This window comes from Rhyacophila brunnea, unplaced genomic scaffold (assembly GCF_057557595.1).
Source record: "Rhyacophila brunnea isolate RB1 unplaced genomic scaffold, BYU_Rbru_1.0 scaffold_12, whole genome shotgun sequence".
NCBI classification, from domain to species: domain Eukaryota; kingdom Metazoa; phylum Arthropoda; class Insecta; order Trichoptera; family Rhyacophilidae; genus Rhyacophila; species Rhyacophila brunnea.
Genome location: NW_028232774.1, coordinates 7,645,699 through 7,664,962, shown reverse-complemented (window position 1 = coordinate 7,664,962; position 19,264 = coordinate 7,645,699). Strand labels below are relative to the sequence as shown.

The following is a 19,264-nucleotide window of genomic DNA, read 5'->3' as shown; positions in this document are numbered from 1 at the left end:
GGTGGGAGGGGTCCTACTTCGTAGAGAGCGCACCGAGCGCCGCGTTGGTGGGCTTTATGCCTTAGATTCAAATTTTTCGAGTTTTGTACAATTCCATTTCAATCATTTTTTGCGACCCCGGTTTTGCGTTGCAGCATCTTCGGGCAAAATAAAATAAAAGAAGGTAAAAACCTTGCTACCCAAGTAACCGATCAAGTATTACTACGGGTTTCTTTACAAACACTTCTTTATATTCAAAACGTTTTATACGTCTTGATCCTTCACTTATGTAGTAGGTAGGTATTTTATTGTATACCATATATAAACAATACTTAAATGTATTCATTGTCAATGATTTGAGTTTCACCATTTCCACCCGCCATGTATATGCAGCCGCGGTTTGTGCTCGGCAGCCTTCCATGACGCTATAAACGTGTCAGAATGAAAAGATTTTAGTGCCACACTTCCTTGTCCCGAAGCGATGCTGCACGGGACTGATGTAGCAACCATGCACCTTAGTGCTTAAAGAAAGAGTTTTAGAAAATAAAAAGAATCTTGACTTGCTATGCCGCCATTTATCTTTAAGACGGTACTTCAGTGAAACGGCAAATAATTTCCAACTATAGGTGCGTCGAACTTTCTGACTGGCTGGCAATCGGAGAGCGAAAGTCGAGCTGGGAACACGACAATATATTTTGTGATGGCGACAGGGGAATTAATTCTTAAATCGTATAAAAATGACTAAAAAACGTTACCCACTTGCTTGGAAAAGAAAACACGTCAATGAATATATTATTATTATTAGTAATAGAACAATAAACATAACATTAAATGGATGCATGTTGACTTGTGTTTTGTTCTGCACGCGTCATTTGCACAATCTTCGCGTCGCGTGGTCACGATCTTTTTAGACCGTGCCCCAGCTGTAGTATAGCCTTAATGACATGAAGTGTCCTCTGTACCCGTGTACTGAAACTCTGCCGAAACAGAGGAGTCAGGAGTTGAAAGTGACGAATCTAAGGAGGGATCGGATTTATTCCGTCCTCCATATGACCCAGAAAATTTTTCGAATGCCTCAAAGTTGGCCTTGGTTGATATGAAGTCGGCGGTGTATATTTGCCATTGGTGAGTGCGCATAGTGACTGAAGATGCCGAAAGGCGAAACCTAAAACAAGCTCACACCGCTAACATCCGCCTTCTTTGTTCTGCTAATCGTTGATCTTGGATAAAGCAGTTTTCAAAGCCTTACAGCATCATCTAAGAGTGAAGGATAAACCTTTTCGATACATTAAAACGTTCACAAGAATCTACTCAATGTGCGAAATATGTCCCGCTTATCGTTGTTCGGGGGGGGGGGGGGTGCCTTCAATAATTATATAAAAAACATATAAATCCAGAATTAAAATATTATTTTTAGAACATTTCTCCCGGAAGTCCCGGAACCACAGAATTATATCATTACAACTCAAACATTCAATTTTGGTAGGTACTCATGATGTGAGTGAAACACGTATCGTAAAATATTTTCATATACCTATATGGTGAATACACCGGGTACGCTCGGCAACTTATATAACCCATGAACGCTGAAATATGGTATTTTTACAATGAATATTTTATGGCTTGGACTACGGGGGCTGGCAAACCTGATATTTTGCAGTGTCTGCGATATCTTCAGTTCAGTTACAATTTGTATGTATTGATTATTCAATTAATATGTCCGCCCTATTTAGTCCACGTATGTACGTAAACGTTTATCAATTATTAACGAATGTCCGTTTGATATTTAATCGGTGTAGATAATCGATAATGTTGGCAGGGGTTCTACAATTTTTGGTGTATCTTAAAATCCTCCCTCCAGCCCTTACATTCTGAATGTAATACTGTCATAAAATGTGACATAAAACCGAACGAAATGCCACGCCTACGCCATTTCACGCCGTTGTGTGTCACTATATGTAGACGGCGTCTTAACTTCATTGTAATGGTGTGTTGTTGATTGCACACGAAATTATTTTATTAGCTTTAACAACTATTAAGAGCGTACATAAGTGAAACGGCAAATAATTTTCAACACTATGTGGGACGTAATTTCGGCCGCGTTGCCATTCGGAGAGCGATAGTCGACTTGTGAGCACGTCAATTTGTGTTGTGATGGCGTCGGAGGAATATATTCTTAAATCGTGTAAAGATGACTAAAAAACGTTCCGCATGCACTTGGAAAAGAAAACATGTCAATGAATACACTATTATTATTAGTAATATAACAATAAACATAATATTAAATGGACGCATGTTGGATTTTAATGACAAATTATATTTCGTTCGGCTCGCGTCATTTGCACAATCCGCGCATCGCCTAGTCACGATATTTTTAGACCATGCCTCAGCTGAGGTATAGCCTTAACAAGTATTCATTCTTTAATAATAATATTTCACTAAACAAAAATATTAAGTAAGCCGTAACATATCTTGATATTTCCTACATAGTCACAATATATGAGTACAAATGCGATGTTTGCACATAATCATGAGACTACTAATTAAACTCATTTTTGTTACGGTTTCAAGAAAATAACATTCTAAGCGTAGGATTCGCAGGCGTTCGAAACTTGAAGACTGTTGTAGATTATTAAATTAAACATAAGATTAAAATCCATACCTTGGGTGGTGAAGCAGGCGGACTTCTCGGGAGTCCAAGGTCTTCGTCTTCTTCGCTGGTGTCTCCTCGGGCACGCCGTCTCACAGCGGCTGCTAATTCAGCCTGGAACAATGTGTAAAATAATGGCATAAGAAGGTATCAAAGTGCACAATTAATAGTACATCGACAAATTCATATTGTTTAAAACTTTTGTAAACTTAATTGTAAAACTTAGATCTTCAGGCCATAGAAATAAATAAAATAATATGCTTACATAGTATAGAACAATAATTAGAAAAAGTAAAATTGAGCAAAATAAACGCTAAGTGACTACGTCATAATATTATTACATAGTCGTTTATCGATTATTTCTGAGGATGCTCTGCATCCACAGCGTCTATGGACCGGACGCCACTGATAATATTATATTGTATTACACTTATATTTAACATTAAATGAATTGATGTACCTAATAATTGTCTAAAAAAGAGTTTTTGTTAATAATATAATTTTCAACTGATCGGTGTTGACATTTGCTTAAAGCTACAACCTCATCGTCAGAACTAGTATCTGATATCGATTTGACAAGAATATTAGGTATAGATTGAAAAAAAAGTATAATCTCATTTACAGAAGTTAAAACTTTATTTAAACTTACTATTCCATTTGAGTCGTTTTTTGCGACCCGAGTTTCACCAATGGTAAATACAAACTGACAGCGAATACAGTTAATTCTAACTTATATAGGTAATAAATTAATACAATTAAGTAGGTAAAAACTTTATCACTTACCTATTAAGTCAAGGATCACAATAAAAATATAACAAACAAATTACTAATAGTTGAAGTGTTTGTAAACAGAATTAAAAATCAAATTCCATCAAGTACCTTCGGTCGATAGTATTAATATTAAAGTTATTAATTATGTCATTTATATAATACACAGGTACCTATGTATTGTTTTAGCTTCGAGAATAAATTGTTTAAAATCATCAACTACTAAATTGACATTAAATATTATGTTAATAAAAAAAAAATTAAAAAAATCTTATATGAAAGACTAAAAGTTCCGAAGACAAAACAAAACAAAAAAGGCTCACCAAATCAATCTACAACAGATTAGTTAAATAAAAAGTTAAGATACACTATTTTAAATATAAATTGATAATTAACTCATCGTAACTGCGTATTATTATTATATATACAGGGGTTGTTATTTCCTTGCCCACTATACCTCGATAATTCATCCTGAAAAAAATAAATAGCGCTATAATATCCCTTTACTGCATAGTGTCGCAAATTTGCGACATTTCAAACTATTTCGATTTAGCAAATGCCATCTGTGTAAATTATCAAATAATATCCTTTTTCGGTGCCTAGAAAACTGTTTTACCATAAATATCCTACTTTACCGATTTTGTTTGGTCATTTCAAGAAATAAAGCATTTCTGCATTATAGTCTCTGCATTTCTGCTTTGACAGTTGACGAATTCGTATGTACGCGAAAATCCGTATTTGTAAATAAATTTAAAAAAATATATACAGAAGATTGAAATTGGTTGAATAAAAATATCTACACATCAAATAAGGTGTGTACATTAGTTTTTTATAATTGTTTTCATTTGGTTTTGTATTTTGTCATACTGAAATGTAAGATTTCCAAATGTCGTAAATCTGCGACACCACGCAGTAACATACAAAATTTAATGAAATTTTCGAAAAAAAATTTTTTATTATTTTCCTTCATTCACAAGGCATTTTGACACCAAGAAAAAATAAAAATTTTCAAAAAAAAAATCATGCAGTAAAGGGATATTATTAGAAATTAATAACGGACCGATATTCAGATATAATTCGAAAAACTCGTGAAACAGTAAGACGGATACGTGTTTAAAATACGAAAATATAACATCTCCCTGAGTTACATACATCATAGGGCGTTCTGCTAATTTTCACATCCATTCAAGCATCATAATCCTGCTTATTCGTATAGACTGAAGATAATAATAGCATTGTAATTACCCATATTCTCCTGCTCAGTAGGCGGCCCCAACAGCGTCGCTGACTGCCGCCCTTGAGCCTCATAGATCCGCCCTTCGCATTCCGGCCGTCGTTCGAGGTCTCTTCACGACCTATTGTCACACTAACTTTCAACAGCGTCCAGAAAAACCTTCAGATGGCCTTTGCCACCTATCACATCACTCACTTTTGGTCATCGCGATATTATGTTTTGACCATGGATCAAGTATCATTCGTTGATTTCGCGGACCTAATAAGGTAACGATTTTGTATATCTGTCAGAATAGGTACCTACAGTCATTGATTTTAGAACGTTACAATCTAATAACAAATAATTACAAGATAAAAAAGAACTTATTATATACAGCGTTTTTAAATTTTCTGATGAATTATAAGGCTCAATATGCTCAAACTTGTACTTGATATGAAGTGAATAAAAAACAAACAAGCAAACAAACAAACAAATATAGAATACTGAAAAACAATTAAAAAAAAAAAAAAAAAAAAGAATACTGAAATGTCATTTTGACATTTTATTTAGATTTCCATAGTAACGCACGTATATATTAATAATTTAGTTGCTAGGACCACCCCCTTAGCAACCAATAATAGTCTTTTACTTTTTACGGATTTTTCTGAAATAACTTTCCATACAAAACAGAATTAACTGAAAATGAATTCAATGCTGCTTGAAGATGGCTAAAAGTATTAAAAGAATGCATTGGCATCGTGTTCTGATATATTGCGATTGCAAGATTTGTACTGGACAAACAAACACCGGACAAACAAGAATACGAGCTAATAAAAACGTTGTAAAAAATGATTACATAGATTAATTTGCTGACACGTATTCTAAATCGTATATGTAAACAGTGTTTATTGATTAGTCTGAATCACCAACCGGAGTCGATCCACTGCTGGATAAAGTCCTCCCGTAACTCAATCCACTCTTCTCGCTCCCTAGTTCTTCGGTGGTATGCACATCCACCAAACTTTATAAGTTCGTCTATCCACTCTATCCAGTGGGTTTTATTACGTCTCTGTGGTTGTTTAATGCCGTTTAGTTATTTGTCAAGCGATTGCTATTCCATCTGCTTGGCGACCTCTATCGAGGCCTTCTGATCCATTAGTTTTTTGTGGTATTTCCACGTTATGCATCTTTCCATGCTACGTTCCGTTAATCGGAAGACTCTAAGATTGTTTAGTGCTCCTTGGGGTCCACTGTATGATGGCATTTATCCAGCGGTTGCCTAATTGCTGAGCAGCATTCCATCCCATTACCATTTCATCAGCTTGGCGACCTCTATCACACCGTGTACTCTTATATCTCTCCTAAAAGAGTACGCGAAATGTCCAAAATGTCCATAAGTTAGACTTATATAACAACTCAATACATGGGACAGAGTCGGATATAATTAGTTTGGAAAGCACTTCATCCAGTAGTGGGTTCCTGTAGACTGACGATGATATCAATAATGAAAACGACTAATAAAGTTGAAACTATAAAAATAGCATGGGCATATGAGGCGAAATCCGGAGAAGCACTCACAACATCTGCACTGAATTATGCAAAGAAATGTTTTCAGTAAACGTGGCCCTGACAGTAAAAGAACGCCCTGGCTTAAAAATCTTTCGGAATCGATTTAAGCTCAGTACTCGCAGAGGCAGACATGAAAATGTTGTCCAGAATCACCGCAGCCGTATGGTAACGGAAATGGCGTGAAAATTGATATTATATTAAGCGGATATGGGGTTACATATAAATTTTAAAACATTTCACCGTGGCACAGTTCGCCGTGAGCTTTCTTATCGGAAAAAGATGACCGTATAGCATACGGTCTCCAATTTGATTAGATTCAATATGAACATTGATTCAATTTTCATAGCTGATTTTAGCAAAATTCATGAATTCAAGAATGAAAACCTAACCTAACCTAAAAAATAATCTAGTATATCGGGTATTTTCAAAATTTTGTGAAAAAAAATAATTAATAAAAAAATAATCTAGTATGTTTGCTGCTGGTTTCCTGTAAAGTGTAAACCGACAAGAACCGTCTTTTATTTAGACATGAATTTTATGTCAGTAGGTACTATATAACCCAAAGAGGTTGGACGGTTTTTTATATACGGCCATATATTTTCGATACAACATTTCACGGTGAAGTGTGATACGGCGAACTGCATACGTACAAGTTTCTGGACACGGAAAAGTAGAAGATATATTTTGGAAAATCTATTAAAAATTAAAAATCGTTATATTGATACGGAAAATTACCAATCATAATAAAATTGTTACAAAGGATCGTTCGGTTATCTTCAGTCTGAACTCTCTCCGCCGTGTAATTCCCTTTATGGGCATAATTTCCATGCGTATAAAGCCATGAAGGTTGTCATAAAGAAACATTACACATAAAATATGAGGAACACAGCTGTTAATAAAACAATGCCAGAATCTATTCTGAGGTAAGTCTATTTTACGATCCGTCGCGCGCGCCTAATTTTAGTGCGTTGAAAGTGTAAATCCACGGGAAACGTCGCGACGGTGTGATCCACTAACCTTTTGTTTGAAAGTTCCCTCGTTAACCTCAAGCCCTTCAACGACCTTTGGCATTTTCGCCATGTGTAACTTCGATGCGATATCATGTTACTAGACTTACTTTGGCTCAGTTCCTGACCAGATGACCAATATACCTACTAATTGTCTCGCTAGAAAGTGAGGTGTGGATTCATGACTCTTTTGGCACGGAATTAGATTCATAAAATGACAATTATTTGTTACAACGCTACATCCATTAGGTATGCGTGCGAATTCAAGTGACTCATAGCCAGTGTTCCCTGTGAGGTGTGCGCGTGTTCGCGCGCAAATGTGTCCGCACACATGTTTTCATCCCCCGCACAGTCCTCACACAAAAATAATGTAAAATAGCATCATTTGCTCCGCAGCAAATATGCAAGGAGAATTCAAGTCTGGAAAAAAGTGGATTGAATGGAGGTTGTACCTATTTTTTAAAAAGTCATTTAAGTCAAAAAGCACTTGAAAAAGTTTGGTTTTTGGGGTTAATATTACTTACATAAAATCACTGAAATTAATTACCTTAAAAATATAATTTTTAATGAAAAATTATATGTTTGTGTTTGTGGGGGGGAGGGGTGTAAATTTACCGCACCATGCCCGTCACTGATGAGTGACACCAACCCTAGTTACGCCACTGCTCAGATGCGTTGATGACCCGCACACATAATAGAAAAATGAGAGAGAACGTTGCTCATAGCACCTTTTCAAGATGAGAACAATAATGAAATCAAGGTGGGAATACGACCATGTCCGATCCTGATAAGATCATATAGGCCTCAACAGAGTGGAGGTTTGTTTTTACGAGAAATGGATGTTAGCCACTTGCTCAACCTATCAGGTCCATACTCTGACTCATATACAAATAAACAATACGTGTAACTACTTGCCAGACCCAGGATTCGAACCTAGGACCCATGACGTTATAGGCCGACGCTTAAGCCGTGTGGCCACCGTGGGGTCAATACATCAATCGTGGGAATACTATACGATAACACAAACATGGACGTTCCAAACCAACCCACCCCGCACTACACTCGGTCTTAATCGATCGTATCACGACGCCCTACGTTTGGCGTGAAGCATCAGCAGTTGTTTACGCCTAAGAATGTATCAGGAGCAGATACCCAATACTGACATCGCCACGCTATCAAACGAGTTTTGACTGAGTTTACTGAAAGACGTAATTTAATAAAAAGTGCTATGGGAGAGAAAGACACGGAGACTTATCGGAAATAAATGAATTTGATGATAAATAAGAAACAAAAAAAAAAACAAGTTAAAACAATATAGACAAACAAAACTATGTGAACAGATTTTCACATCGGAAATAAGACGCCGCTTCAAATGCAGTATAATTGGCATTTGTGGCGACAAGGCCGGACGGCCCAATGGGCCTAACAGCTGGTTGTATCGATTTAAGCATCTCTTCCCTCTCGGAGCACAGTCTCGGACATTCCCTACTACATTCGGACTAAATGTGACGATATTAACTAAAACATAAGACACTGTAAACATGGCCCCCAGAAGGGGGGGCTGACCGGGCTCTGGCCGAAGGGCGAAGGCTCAGGAGCGCCAGGCGTGGTGGGTAGAGCAGATAAATGAGATAAACACACATCTTAAATTTGCTCTAAAAGTGAAAAAAGTCGCCTGCGGTGCTATTTTACTTCGGGGTTAATACCATTTTTATATATTATGGTTATGCAATGAAATTTTTGGTTGTCTTGGGTTGATGCTCGACAACTCCATAATTTTATGACTTAAAAAACTGCTAAAAATACACTGAATTTTATTTGACCTCGAACATTATTTAATCAGACAGCCTTTAACCTTAGCGATGGGTAGAGGGCCCCGCCAAAGATCCTGGCTTGGGGGGCCATGACTGTAAATGTAAGATATTTTACAGCTGGCTAATCTACAATCTAAAATCAATTATAAATTGTAATAATTCAATACTCGTCGAAACAACTGGATACATTCTTGGATTTACTATTTGGCTAAAGCCAGGGCCTGATATATAACTTAATTTACAAAAGGGAAAAGTATTTTTTCAGATTGCCCTGAAATAAAAACGTCTATACAATTATTATCGGTCAACGTCGATCATGTTTACTTCGTCTATAATGTCAATAGGGTACGAAACGTTATTAGTGTACAAAAGCCAAGGCGAGTAAGTATTATTAAAATAAAAAATAGGCACGTTTTAATAAAATATAATGTGTTAACCCAGGACCCTTTTTAAGGGTTAATCCGGCGGTTACATCTAAATTGTATGTATTACATTTCGCCGTACCCACAGTTCGTCGTGAACTGTCGTGCTGGTAGAGATGGCCGTATAGTATTGAGATAAAAAATAATCTTTTTTCGTGGAGCATTAGATAGTAATGATAATAACATTACTTGACATTGATTGGTATCAATAATTGTCTGATACTAACGCTGTCATTTTTATCAAATATTTGATAGGTACGAGTTGATCACTCACGAGCACCTACTTGCTAACCTACTTTTGAATCATTTATAACAATATATAATATATACTTACGATATGTTTGTATTTCGGATTTACTTACCTAGATAGATATACATATTATATATGCTATTTTCTTCAGTCTTTTCCTTGTATTCCGGTAATTTATAGTAAGTGTTATTTAAGTGTTTCATTTAGACATGGATTAGATCCCAATGCTGTATGAGCTGTGCAACGGCCATCTACGTACGTACAAATTTTATTTCCGAGCATGAAATCCTGGGCTGTCTGACTATTTCTTGCCTTTACGCGGCATACCTAATATATTATGCACTGGGTACTTACTGCATCCCTATATTACAAACATGTAAATCAGGGAATATCACGGAAATCACTTTGATGATTACCGACCTCTCATCAGGGAATATCAAGGGATAAGAAGAAAATTAATTTATGCATTTAAGTAAATGGAAAATAACTTATTTAACATGAATCACAGCAAAATATATAGTTACACCCTACGCCGAGAAGCCTTCAATGCGTGGTGTAATTGAATTAATTGCATACCTACCCTAATTAATTATCCCTGAAAGAGGGTAGAAAAAATAAAAATGCGTGTAAAGGCATTCCGGAATAAATTCAAACCACACAAGACGATAAAAATAATGACCCAATTTGTTTCTAATCTACTGCCAATCTACACAAAAAGAAAAAGTTGGCTTCCTATGCTTTATGCTGCGAATAATATTTAGAATAATTATTCTTGTATTATGTAATAATTTGTAATAACGTAATATAATTTTGTATAATAATAGGGCCTGCTTTTCGTCCACAGGCCATCGAGCGATTGCCATTTGCGAAAGGTCACACTTTGAAGCCTGCTAGCTTTTCTATACTACTTTCCTAACATACAAGACCACAGTGTGATGTAAAAGAATTTTTTTATATATCAATGAATTTACACTTCGTTTTGCAGAATACAGCGAAGGGCGAGTGGTTAGATAATATAATGTTTTCCAATGTGTTTCGATCCAGATCATGATCAAAATAGATTAGGCAAGAGGCTAACATCCATTTCTCTTAAAAACCTCTTTTTAGATTGAGATCAGTTTAGTACCTACATGCCTATAGTTTTTGTAGCAATACAAATCAGTTTTAAATTAGACAGGTACTATTATTGTAGCAGGTAATTACTTTACGTTAAATATTATTTCATATTTTCAAAAGATTAAGCTTTTAGTAGCTTTAGAGAATGAGCTATTTAAAAAAAATATAAAACAACGTGTGGCGGCACCTAAACTAATCTTCACTTAGGTGGATATGTATTAATATTCGAAGCGATTTCGTGGAACACAGTTATTGTCCGTCCAATTGGCATTACCAATGAAAAGTTAGCTCCACACACCGGAGTTCGCATTGATAAGTCTGGGTTTAAGTAGGGTGTTGATTTACACTTTTACACTTATTAAAAACACTGATTCAGGGACATTACGTAAGTATATTTCGCTTGACAAGTAACAATTAATTATTAATAACATTTGTAAACGCACGCTTTGGCGCAAAAAGGTGGAAAATCGTATTTACAGGCGACGTTCAAGGCTCAAGGGTAGGTTGCCGACTGACCGTACCTACTTTCGATCCTTCGTCCGCCCAGAAACAGATAACGGTACTTTCTTTTTGTTTGTTTCGCTGTGCATCCTGGTCTAGCCTTGTCTCATTTACAGTTACAATAATATTATCATTATATTCCCAACTCTGTCGATTGGAGGATTTTTGATGGGGGATTTAGGGCTTGCGCAGACAGAGAGCGGTCGGAGTTCTGCGTTCAACCGACCGTTGACCGCTAACGTTCAGGGACAGCAGACAGGTGGCGGTCAACAATAAGCATTCCATTTGTTTACAAACGTTGTACTGACACAAGCGCTGCATAATGCGAGACCGCTATATTCCGACTGCGAGTGGAAGTGAGAAAGCACCGCTGTTGCGTACTCACTCCCCCGTGTGGTTTCGCTCTATGTTGTGTGACTGCTCAAATTCCTATGACGGGACTGGACGGGAGGTACGGCGTTCTTTGTAATTCCGGGCATAGAACTCCAGAACTCTAGCGTTCCAATTGACCGGCGCGGTCTGACCGCCGGCTGTGTACCCATACAGTATGAAGTCCATACAGTACAAAGAACGCCGAACTCCGAACGCGGAACGCAGACCGCCTGACCGCGCTCTGTCTGCGCAAGCCCTTAGGCATTATGATATTTGGTATCAGCATTTACACGTATAAGTCGGAAAAGATGAATTTGAAAGAAAAAGAAACTCACAATCGATACTTGAAGACAAATGACACAATTAAAGGAAAGTAAAAGAATTGTGTAATGTACGAAATAATTGAAAATCTTCGATATTTTTCCGGAAGTTACAACGTATCTATGGCCACACGGTAGTCGTGGCTGTTCGCGTGTCCCCTACGTAAGATCACGTACTTTGATAGTCTATTTTAAGAACGGTACCTTACGATTCTGATCGCATATCACCTTCCACAGAACATTATAAATTGTTTTTGGAACCTGCTGCACCCTTAACTTTTCGCTTCACATATTTCGTGATTCGGCAGTAGATTAATAATTTCTTGTTTATTTGCTGGGATTTAGAGAGCTAAGGGGAATATGACCTGGAATCGTTATTCGGAAAATTAATTAGTTAAAATAATATGGATCGAGTGTTAATTTACACGTGCCGTGTGCACAATAAAAGGGCTCTCATAAACGACCGTGCTCATAGACATCTGATTTTGCTAATACCAATTTCATACTTTCGTAAATTTTGCTGAAAAATCAACTTGTCATGGCTAATAACTACGTTTTAATCCACCCAACGTATTTAACTTTCTGATGATAGGAGCTTATCATTGGGAACTTCGCGAACGCTATGAAGGCGGTGGCGAGTCAGATGGTACACAATGAATGACCTAATCAGTAGAACGAGACCAAACATATAACGAAGACTTAGACAAAGCACATTTCGTCGTGCGAGAGGCATAAAAGTACTTGCTTTGGGCACAGCGTAGTGCACGTGCGCGCACCGCAAGGCTTCTTGCAGTGTGCTCCGCCACTTATCTTCAAATTTAAGTGACTTGTTTCAAATAACTAATTTACACATACTTTATCATTATCCCAACCACTTGTAATGTTGTACTATTGTTTTTATTTCTACACTCATACAATAATTTTAACTCGTAAGTTGCTCCCGAAATAATCAAGATTTTATTTAAATTAAATAGATGTCACTGTCCTTAATTTAATTATATCGACAAATAAATGTTGATTTGCACTATTTCTATCTAACGCTAAGCACAACCTAAAACATAATTAACATAATATAAACTATATGTAAGTACACTGAAGTATATGAAAATATAAACCGGATTTGAAGGACTAAAAGACTACATAATTGACAGTTGACACCATACGACCCGTTAAATAATATAATATCTTCCATGATCACAGCACAATATGATTATAAATTTAAAATAAGCATTGCATTCATCCGACAAAATAACATACAAAACTCGATAATATAAGGAATACCCGTGGAACCAACACGTGTCAGAAATGTCGTGTATACCCACCCTGTATAGAGTAAATTTATTGTAAATACGCATCTACTTGGAAAGGAAAATGTGAATCGGCTTTTGAAGACGCCGTGAATTGAAAATCCAAATCCCATAGGAATACACTTGATAATAAGGTTGCATGGGGAAAAAATACGAATGAGAGCGAACTAAAAAAACATGCTATAAACCCCTATATCAGTGGTACACAATGCTAGGCCCACCATATCATTTATCTTGGCAACCGACTAAATAGGCCTATCTTTGTCACACCACGAGAAACCACATATATTATTAGTTATTATTGAACATCGGTACGTGCAAATTTCAATAGTCTACCATGGGTCGGAACAACAAGACAATAGTGTCAGCGAACAAATGGTACTCCTATACTGGTATTAACATTTTGAAGTCTCGCTTACTATCTCGTCGAAATAAAAATGTGCTCACTACACCCCGGAATTCTGGACATTAACTCTGCGTAAGCAGTTCTAATGCATGGATATTATTGCATTGCTGAGGTCTACGGTATATACGAAGATTGCAGCGCAGTTCGATCAACTAAGATTGTAAGACTGAGCTGTCTAGGTAATATGCATCAGTCGTCGCCAATCGGAGACTGATAGTCGAGGTGTGAGCACGTCAATTTGTTTTGTGATGGCGTCGGAGGAATATATTCTTAAATCGTGTAAATATGACTAAAAAACGTTACCCATTGACTTGAAAAAGAAAACATGTCAATGAATATACTATTATTATTACGAATATAATAATAAACATAACATTAACAGAATTTTTATGACAAATTATATTTCGTTCGGCTCACGTCATTTGCACAATCCGCGCAGCCTTAATATAATTTCGTTTTTTTCTCAATAATTAAAAAACCATCACGAGAATATCTAACCAAGCTAAGCATTTAAAATGATGCACTGCTTCATGTGATGTTTTGGTAACGTGAAAACCTTAATACCTAATTATTTTATTTTACCAAATTACAACAAAAAATATGAAAAGTTATCAAGGAGCCCCGGGCTCTGGCATACGGAGCCCTGGATGGGAATCGCAAGTCCAGGGGGACAATGTCAACTGATATAAAAACATACATTTTACAGCTATTTAGTGAATATACCTATAGTATTATTAATAAAATATTAAGGTCACTATGTGTGCTTCGCGAAACATTCACTGTGTATAAACGCACCGTCCAAATGAAATGAAATAACGTCAATTTCGATAATAATTACAAATTTAATAATAAAGAATGATATTTATTAAATTATTATTTTTTATTCAATACTGAACAAACAGATGTGATTAGATTCTTATTAATGAAAATACATAATTTTGAAAGTCTCAGGAACAGAAATGGGCCTGAGGTTTTACAAAATGGCGTATTTTAATTGACATTCATTAGTTACTAAAGTCAATGAATTCATATAATATCTCCTGAAAATGACATCACCCATGAAGTTAGTAGAAGAATTACTCTGATAAATAAATGCCACTACGATTTATAGATAATATACAGCAGGTCAAGACTCCCCTCAGGTCAATATTAATATATGGATCGGAATGCATAGCCTTATCAACAAAAGAGGAAAGTCAGTTGGATATTTTTGAATAAAAGATATTCAGAAGGGTCTTCTGAGGCGTGTGTGAGAAAGTTGGCAAATGGTGAGGAAGGTACAACTTTACTGTAAACTATACACATGTGGAAATGGGGCGTCTTTTGAAGTCTCAAGAATGGAAGACACACAACAACCCAAAACGTTCATCCTCAACAGAGCAGACACTAAAAGGAGGTTCGGGAGACATAGAAGACAAGTTCGACTTTGTAAAAAGAAACACAGCAGCATGCCTGAAGCCAAAGGACACACGGCATAGAATCAAGCAAGACCTGAGTTGTGACACCGAAGTCTGCCTGCATCGATTTGCAGAGCCATATGTATCTTCAAATTAAAATTTATTTTGCATATAGTGAACTTTAAAAATTATAAATTTAAGACGCTCACAACATGGCGTTTAAAAACAAAGAAATGGTACGAAAACAGTTTAAACAATAAAGAAATAGATGCAGTATTAAAAAAACAGTAGAAAGAGTATATACAAAGATTATAAAGTAGATATGTACAAGGAAGTGCAGCGAATGAGCTAATTGGACCCTATTTTCAGAATTCTGTGGTTTCTGGTTAAAAGTGCTAACCAAAGTCAGTTTGGTTGCAGCTGAGATAATCGGTTTTTAAATAAATCACAATAATTTTCAAAATACTCTTGCTTAGACGTTAATTTGTGTTTCTTTTATAGTTATTTATGTATAATTAAGTTTTTTATTTTATGTTAATGTTAATGTTTTAAATAAGTAATTTTACTTTTACCCTGCAACCACAGAATTTATAAAACAACGTCAAACTATACTCATCCTCACGTAGGTGGAATATGTCAATATCCCAATTTGTATCACCAATGGCAGGTTAGTTCTGCATCTTGGGAGAAGGGCCTAAGACGACGAAGGAAGCTTGTGGCACACGTTTTCTGAAGGCGGTCAATATACACATTGTTGAATAAATAGATTAAAGTGTGAGATGTTTTATCCAACTCTACAACTGACATGTTATTGTCTATACTCATATTTAGATCATAGACAATAACGAGACGGAAACACACAGTTGTCAAAGACAGCTTCAAAAATTTAGACGTTACGAGACACTCGGCTTTTCCAAAGATTTCAAATGTAAAAGTATCATTATAAACCTGTACGTGTAAACCATAGATTATTATACTTTCGTGCATTCTGCTATGTAATATCACCGGTGTAATCGTGCTTTATATAAAACGTTATAAATAACCACGCGTGTTTCCTTAATAAATACCTATATTAAATCATATCACACATCCAAACGCAACCGTCTGAATATAATATATTAACGGGGGTAAGATGACGACTCCAAGCATCCCCTAATAATAGTAACCAATATATATAATAAAAAAATAAAATATACAAATTGAAATATTTTAAAATGTAATAAATCCTAACGGCCAACACAGAGGCGAGTCTATACCATATTTAATTTCCTGTCTAGATAGCAACGCTTCCTTTGGTCTGCAGTCCGAATGATGTCACATTATATGAAATATTGTTTATTTTATATCAATGTACTATTCTGAAAACAGTGCATAACTATTAAAAGTATAATAAATAAAAACTGCGGTTGATTTAAATCACTGTTTCCACAGCTTTTTCAGACTACAGCCCCAATTTGTAACGTAATATTGAACATTAAAATTTAACGTACATAATTTGAAAACATCTCAAATTATAAGTACCTACCTACATGGGTAAGAATTTCTAGTAAGAATATATCAAGTGTTTTCAAATTTTGCATGTTCAATAAAGAATATTACATTCTTTAATCTTGTAAATTATTCGTTGAATAAAAAAATAATTTATTAAATTATTAGCAAAATGCGAGTACTTACGTTAAAACTAAAATTTGCAGAAATCCTGCCGTCGGCTAGCAAGTACAAATATATTATTGGTAAATTCAAACCATAAAATCCGATTGCCAAAATTAACAAAAAATATTGAGCGCTTTATGTGTATACCAGTGGCGAAGGGTGACCTTTGGAAAGAGGTAGGCTGTGGAGACCTGATAAAAAGAGCACACTTGTCAGGTATACTTACGAGAATAGTACGATATTTACTACTAATGAACATATACACACTAATAAATGATAACGACACACTAATTCAATGAAACTTCAAAAACTCATTGACGACATAAAAATGAGGGATGTGTTTAAACTACGTATTTTTCAAAACATTTATACCCATTAAAAATCATTAGATAAAATTTATTTTTATTTTTAAAAACAATCTATTACTTACTTATTTATTAACATTGGATTAAAGGCCGTAGAAATTATTTTTTTAATTATCTAATTATTAATGATTTTGGACAAAGTGCGCAGTCGTGACAACAATATTATGCGCGAATGTTTTAGGCTCTGCGATAGGAGCTTACCTTATTTCATACAAATCAACAGACTTGCTGAGGTTACGAGACGTAAAGTCCATACGAAAGAAATTCACAATTATTTCACACATAATCGGAAATTTATTTACATCAAGATACATGGCGCGCTGTGGTATATTTTTTAATACCATTGCAGATTGTTTTGTAAACTGTGTAATGCTGTAATACATTCCTACATATACGACATCTCTCGTTGGCAAAATAAATTATTTTTATAGAACATAAAATAATGAAGTGATTAAGTATATAAATATGTCAATATGTATGCAATTAAAAATATTTTTATTAAGAAGGTAGGCTTTAAATAATCGCCTAGTATGGAGTCTTCGCCACTGGTGAACACACATGTATGTTCAAATGTATTTACTAGTAGTTAATTTCGTCGTAATTAGTTAGGACGAAAGTGGCTCAATATAGTTAATCGAAGTCATTTTGAATTACGGATTTGAACAGTGTGTAGGTACAATGTGTATGTTACCAGGATTTATTTTAAAATACTTGACACAAATTATACAGTATTCCTAAAATATTGCATATTATACAAGTATTGAAATAAGTCGAAAGACTATCGAATTTCAACACTTGGGGGACAGGAAGTGTGAATCTCCGCCGCGCTTTATAATCGGTGGGAACCGGAAACAGAAATCCGCTGCAAATAATAGGTATACACCAAAAAGTCAAAATGCCGTGCTGTGCTGAGTTTTTTTTTATTTACTTTTACGCTGCTGTCGATAGTAATTATGAATACTTGCGTAATTCCGCGAATCCAAGAATAAATTTTTATACTTAAATAAGGTTAAGTATGAACTTTCAATTATTATCTACTGTTATTCTGTTGACTCAAGTCAGACATCATACGGGTTCAAAGCACATTTAGTATACGTCTCATAATCCACGAATGTTTATCGTTAGAATAGATAATTAATCAGTAATGAAAGTTATACTCATAAAAGACAAAGTAATATAGAATAACACCATTTAGCTGGAATACAAATTTAATAAAGCGACAACCTTCTGTCATATCGTGCCAATTATGCCAAACACTTCTGAGATAATCAAGTTTAAACAATTTTGGGAATTCATAACCTTATCCTAGGATTAATATGAATCTTACACTCTTGATTTACATAATAATATTAATTATTCGAAGTATGGTCTATTTTCTATTGTCTTTGGCACATCGACAAGCAACGTTGATTATTTTTTACACGAATATGAATTGGATTTCGTTGACAGTGCCGGAAGTCATAATATTTTTAACCGTAGTCCATCATCTCAATTAATTATCCCCGTGTCGTATGCAGTTCGCCGTATCACACTTCAACGTGAAATGTTGTATCGGAAATATGTGGTCGTCTAACTTCTTTGGGTCGTATAGTACCTACTGAGACAAAATTCATGTCTAAATAAAATACGGTTCTTGTCGGTTTTCGTTTACAGGAAGCAAGCGGCAAACACATTTTGAAAATAGCGATATACTGGATTATTAGTTAGGTTAGGTTAGGTTTTCATTCTTGAAGGAACATTATTGTCTGCAATACTCCACGAACAACGAGTATTTTTTTCATCTCTGTGCTATAGAGATGACCGTATACTATAAGAAGTCTAGTATAAGAAAACTCATGGCGAATTCTGCTACGTGAAATGTAATACGTACAATTTACATGTAACCACTCATCCCAACATTCGATCCGGTATATGTGGTCGTCACAACTGCCACAGGACATTACTTTCGTCTCTCAGTAATGTTTCCTCTCAGCTAATCGGACTTTTGACATTCTTAGAGCGACGTTCGCATTCATACACCTACACTACACTTAATCATAACATATTTCATGAAAATAGCCTCTGTAATAAGCCTGATACGTCGAGGAATAAAGGAAGAATTACCCAAAGTAAAAACACAGAAATTTCTAAATACGACAAGAAACAACCGTAAAAA

General features: G+C 35.5%; 1 protein-coding gene across 1 annotated transcript in view; it reads right to left on the bottom strand.

Annotated features, from left to right (window-relative positions):
* LOC147077731 (uncharacterized) overlaps positions 1-19,264 on the bottom strand; it is a 332,063-nt gene that overhangs the window by 99,749 nt on the left and 213,050 nt on the right. Inside the window, exon 6 of the mRNA XM_085960707.1 lies at positions 2,642-2,743. Coding sequence (XP_085816833.1) covers positions 2,642-2,743 — 102 coding nt within the window. The remainder of the gene's footprint in view (positions 1-2,641; positions 2,744-19,264) is intronic.